Below are 5,471 nucleotides of genomic sequence, written 5' to 3'. Positions count from 1 at the left end.
AGATAGGGGCTGTTTGGCTTGGAGGATGGTCCTGCACTACACCCTCTTCCCATGCAGGTTTCTCAAGATGGCCCAGTGAGGATGCAGAGGACAGAGTTGTAGGAAAGTCAGGAAAAAGAAGCCCTCAGTAGAAACCAATCCTTCTGACACCTTCATCCCCAGAACTGTGAAAAAATGCATGATCTGTCCTGTTTACTAGGGCAGCCTGAGATGATAAGTCACCATTACCAAGATTTCAAATATTAGAAAAAAAAGAGTATTTTACGTGTGTAAGCATTGTGTTTGCATGCGTGCATGTGCACCATAAACATGCCTGATGCTGCAAGAGGCCAGAAGAGGGCGTCCGGTACCATGGAACCTGAATTACAGATGGCTGGTGAGCCTTTTTTAAAACGTGTGCACATGTGCGTGCATGCGTGCGTGTGTGTGCGTGTGTGTGCGTGTGTGTCGCTGGCCCTCTGCGAATCTCCAGCCCAATTTCAAACATGTGTAGATAGATATACACCTTTCATGAGGGAGGGAAGAACAATGAGCAGGCAGAGGACACCATGACACTAAGAAAGTGGACAAACTTTTTAAAAAGTTTTATTTCAAGAACCTTGATTTTTTTAAACTGGTATTCCAAAAAAAGGTGGGTCAAAGTACAAAAAAAAAAGTCGGTTGAGTAACAGCGAGGTTTAGAAACCCCAGCTGCAGAAGCAACGCACAGACAGCACAGACAAAACGATCCAATCTTCTATGCAATCCTGCTCAGTTTCTTTGCTTATTTTAAGTGTTTTTCCCCTCCTACAAAACACATCAGAGCATGCCATGAGATCAGAAAAAGAAAAGCCTAACAAGTGGTTACGAGAAGCCAACTGTGTACAAGAGGAGAAAATGGTCCTTCCCTCCCCCACCCCCCTCTCCTCTCCTCTCGCTCAGTTTCAGGTTAAGTTATTCTGGAGACAGTTCACCTCCAAGTCAGCTTGGTCACCTTTGCCACCCTCAAGTTTGGGTGACATGGAGTTCTGGATGTTAAAGGACTCTTCCTCCTTCAGGCAGGACTTGAGAGCTTCCTGGATTTTGTGGGGAGCACTGGGGTCATCCTAGAAGAGGAGAAAGTTGAGGGGTTACCAGGAAGGAAGGCAGCAGGTAGAAGGACCAAAGCGATCACATCAGGTTTTCCGAGTCGGCTAAGAGCGGAGCCCAGCTCGCCAGACTGGAATAAAGTGATCTGGGCCTGAGGGGCTGGCGAGCAACAGCTGGGGAGGAAAGTCACCCTCATGAAGGTCACCTCAGCACTAGGGAGGCGGGGGCGGGAGAATAGGGAATTCAGAGCTAGCCTCGGCCGTCTAACAAGTTCAAGACCAGCCTGTACTATGCGAATTCTGTCTCAAAAACAAACAGGCAGGCAGACACAAGTAATCAGATTATGAGAATTTTACTTCAGGCCATTATTTTTTCTCACAAAGAGAGATGAGGAAAAAACTGGTCTATTTATTTATTTATTTATTTGTTTGTTTGTGGGCAGGGACTTACTAAATAGTCCTGGCTGGCCTGGAACTCATTATGTAGACCAAACTAGCCTTGAACTCAAATATCCGAGTGCTGGGATTAAAGGCACGCACTGCCGTAGCTGGCCATTTCTTTTGTAAAGATTTTCCCAGAAAAGATAGATTTTATTATTATTTTTGGTTATGTGTATGTGTGTTTATCTCTGTGTGGGTATGTGTGCCTGAGCACAGGTGGCTGCAGAAACCAGAGGGCTCAGGGTCCCCGAAAGCTGGAGTTAATGGCAGTTGTGAGCTGCCTGATGTGGGCGCTAGGGAATCGAACTTGAGTCTTCTGTAAGGGCAGCAAGTGTTCTCAAATCCTGAACTATTATCTCTCCAGACCAAGAAACGGGTCCTTTTAATACTTGACCAAGGATCCAAAGTCTCTTGTGGGTAAGTGTTCTCACCAAAAGCCCCTGTGAGAGAAAATGGCTTGTCAGTCAATATCCCCAGTGGGACACACCAGACTATGGCTTCGTATGACTTCTCCACATAGCCAACTAGAGGTTAAAAATTGCGTGGGCCTCAGACACTAACTTAGAAGGGGCTTGTTCAACCCAAGCCCCAGTAAATCCAGCCACCTTGGGTGCCTCCCACATTCTGTGTTGGCCCATATTTCAGATGAGGGTTCAGAAGTCACTTTGGGGTACATCTGTGCCCAGAATAGACATCTAACCTTAGCTGCATTTGCCCATTAAGGGTTTACAGGAAGCCCCCACACCTGCACAAGCCTCCAACTCCACACTGTAAGTTCTCAGAGGGCTGCCATGGCAACACCTGCCCCCCTTTCTTTCCCATAAAGACCACTGATGACTGTCAGTGTGATTTCTCAGCACCACTGTCTCTGAAGCCCCAAACAGCCATTATAAGTGCCCACACTGTTGATAAAACAGACAGGCTCATGCTCATCAAGGGTGGAGTTGGGGCTGGAGAGGCAGTTCCGTGGTTAAGAGCCCTCCGGTTACTTCCAGAGGACCCAGATTCAGTTCCCAGCACCACAGCACTCCAGTTCCAGAGGCTCCCACACTCTCTACCCTCCTTGGGCACCAGGTAAGCAAGCAGGTGGTGCACAAGAACACACACATGCACATGCATCTAAACTTTTCAAAGGGAGAATATGCTCATCTCATTAGATACCTTTTATTTTATTTATTTATCTGGTTGGTTGATTTTTTGAGACACGGTTTCTCTGGGATTAAAGTACTGGGATTAGAGGTGCATGCCACCACCTCCTTGGGGATTTCTTTTTGTTTTGAGATAGAGTCTCACTGAGGCCCTGGCTGTCCCGGAACTATGTCAACCAGACTGGTCTCGAACTCACAGAGATCCTCCTACCTTTGCCTCTGCTTCCTCAGTGCTAGAATTGGAGGCAATTACTATCACCCCATATTAGTTTTTAAACAATACTTAACTTAGCTATCTGCATGTGTCTGTGTGAGTTTATGCACACATGTGCCACACGTGTCTGTGTGAGTGCATGCACACATGTGCAGCATGTCTGTGTGTGAGTATATGCACACATGTCCACATGTCTGTGATGGGCAGAGAAGGCACCAGGGCATTCATTTATTATTTTCCATCGATTTTTTGGAGGCCAAAGCCAGGCTCTCGTTTTCTCAGCTAATCTGGAAGCCAGCGAGTCCCAGCCATCCTCCTGCCTCTGCCTACCTTGGAGCTGGGATTGTAGGTGTGCATGGACAGCCCAGCTTGCAATGGAGCACAGGGCTCGGAACTCCAGTTCACCGGATTGTGCAGCAGGCTCTTAACTCCGAGCCATCTCTCTAGTTCCCGTTTGTTTAAACCGTTTAAAGTTAATTATTGATACTATGTGTGTGGGGTGCCATCGTGCTCACGTGGAGGTCAGAGGGCAACCTATGGGAGTTAGTTCTCTCTTTCTACCATAAGGATTCCAGGGATCAAACTCAGGTCATCAGGCTTGGTGGCAAGCACCTATACTTGCTGAGACATCTTGGTAACCCTGTTTGTTTTTGAGACAGGGTCTCATGAAATCCAAACTGTTTTGAACTTAATTTAGCTATGATGAACTTAAGCTTCTAATAGTGTTATTTTTACCTTTCAGATTCCAGAATCACATCACGCTCAACTTCCTGAAAACAATTATTACTTTGCTTGTCTACTTATTTTTCAGTTTTTGAGATAGGTCTTGTAGCTATGTAGCCCAGGCTGACCTCATGATCCTTCTGCCTCAGCCTTTCCAAGTATTCAAAGTGCAGGCATGTCCCACCACAAAATGGCTCATTCTTGCTCTAGCCACTTTGTAAGTTCAAGATAGGGGCAGGAGATATCGCTCAGTTGGTAGAGTGCTTGCTCAGAATGCAAGAGACTCTCCCCCTCGATGCCCACCCCTCCAAAAATGGTAGGTTAGACTAAAAAGCCAAGAAAAGCACAGTAGAGCTGACAGTCACCTCTCCTCTATAAGAACCTGGTTTCAGGTTCCTCGACAGATCCTCTCAGACTCATCACAGGCTCTTCAGGGGACATAAAGGGAAAGGAGCAATGGGTGACTTAGAGAGCTCTCACATCACAAAGGTGGGGAAGCCCTCCCCCCCAAGGGCTCAGGGACTGCCAGCCAATGCTGGTAACTCAAGCCTCTGATTGATCCCAGTTGCTTGGAGGGCTGGGGTAGGAGGATGGCAAATTCAAACTCAGTCTGAGCTACAGAGAAAACTGCCTTCAGGGCCACCGTGTGAGAGAAGCAGATCCCGAGAGTGAGGAACAGAGGTACTCAAACAGGGATCTGGAATAAGCTATAAACATCCTGCAAAGAGAAGGGGGGAGGGGGGTTTAAACTAAGGTGGTTTCCTTCAGTCCAACTGTCTCTTCCAGAGCTGATCCTGCTAAGCCCAAGGTCACAGAAGCCACAGCAGATGGGCCGTCCGCCTTTGACTTGGCAGATGTACCTGGCCATGAGGGAACAGGACAGACACTTGGCACACATCCCAAGAACCGCTGTGGATCCCCTGTTCCCAGGGCTCGCCCCTGCCATATGGGCACTCTATGCCCATACGGGTAAGTGGACTCAGCCTGGGCCCTCACAGGTCCGGATGCAAACCTCTAGGGAAAGGGCAGCAGGCTGAGCATCACCGCACAGCGCAAGTGCAGTCTGGAAAGCAGGAAAGATGTAAGGAGGAGACAAAGTGCTAAGGGAGATCATGGGGAAAAACGGATGAGCAGATGAACAGAACTCTGGGGAACCCCTCAGACCTTCAGAGGACCCAGCCGTCCTCCTCAATTAGACTGGTAAGGAACAGGGCAGCTGAGGGCTTTCAGGTGACATCATTCAAACTGTCCACCTGGACCATCCGACATGTTCTCCAACCTCCTCCCCAATGATCGTCTTCAGGAGCACCGTGCAGCCACACAGACTGAGCCTGTGGCACAGGGGACCCTCACCTTAGTTCAGAGGAGCGGACGAAGGAAAGGGAGACACTGGGAACTGACGCTGCCCAAAGCAGCAGAGATCTTAAATTTTGAAATCTTTTTAGAGTATGACACACAGAGTTTATGGCGACAGTAGGAAGATGATCAACTCACTCTTCTAGAACAGAAATAGCCCTTTAGTAAACTCTGTAAAACCGGGCTTGTGAGGCGGCTCTGTGGGTGATGGTTGCTGCCAAGCCCGAGCTGCATCTGATCCCTGGACCTCACATGGTTGGAGGAGAGAACTGGCTCCCTTGTGCTATCCTCTTGACCTGCGCAGTGAGATGACAGGCATGCACCCAACACATGCAGAAAGAAGATGCTCCTGATGCAAGATGCAAGCCCAGGGGAGGACAGGGTGTGTGTGTGTGTGTGTGTGTGTGTGTGTGTGTGTGTGTACACGGTGTGCATGAGCATGTGCATGTAGAGACTCCCTGATGCAAGATGCAAGCCCAGGGGAGGACAGGGTGTGTGTGTGTGTGTGTGTGTGTGTGTGTG

At 48.5% G+C, this 5,471-nt stretch overlaps 1 protein-coding gene across 3 annotated transcripts in view; it reads right to left on the bottom strand.

Moving 5' to 3' along the window:
* Positions 1–598: 598 nt before the first annotated feature.
* Positions 599–5,471, bottom strand: part of Cspg5 (chondroitin sulfate proteoglycan 5) — a 14,132-nt gene continuing 9,259 nt past the window's right edge. For 2 of the 3 annotated variants that reach the window (XM_005347988.2, XM_005347989.2), the window contains exon 5: positions 599–1,085. In XM_005347988.2, the coding sequence (XP_005348045.1) occupies positions 924–1,085 (162 nt within the window). In that variant the 3' untranslated portion in view covers positions 599–923. The remainder of the gene's footprint in view (positions 1,086–5,471) is intronic. The other variant, XM_013346622.2, reaches the window with a different exon arrangement.

Source organism: Microtus ochrogaster, chromosome 5, assembly GCF_000317375.1.
Source record: "Microtus ochrogaster isolate Prairie Vole_2 chromosome 5, MicOch1.0, whole genome shotgun sequence".
Classification (NCBI taxonomy): Eukaryota; Metazoa; Chordata; class Mammalia; order Rodentia; family Cricetidae; genus Microtus; species Microtus ochrogaster.
Note: the sequence above shows the minus strand (reverse complement) of the source record. Positions and strands in the feature narration are given on the sequence as shown.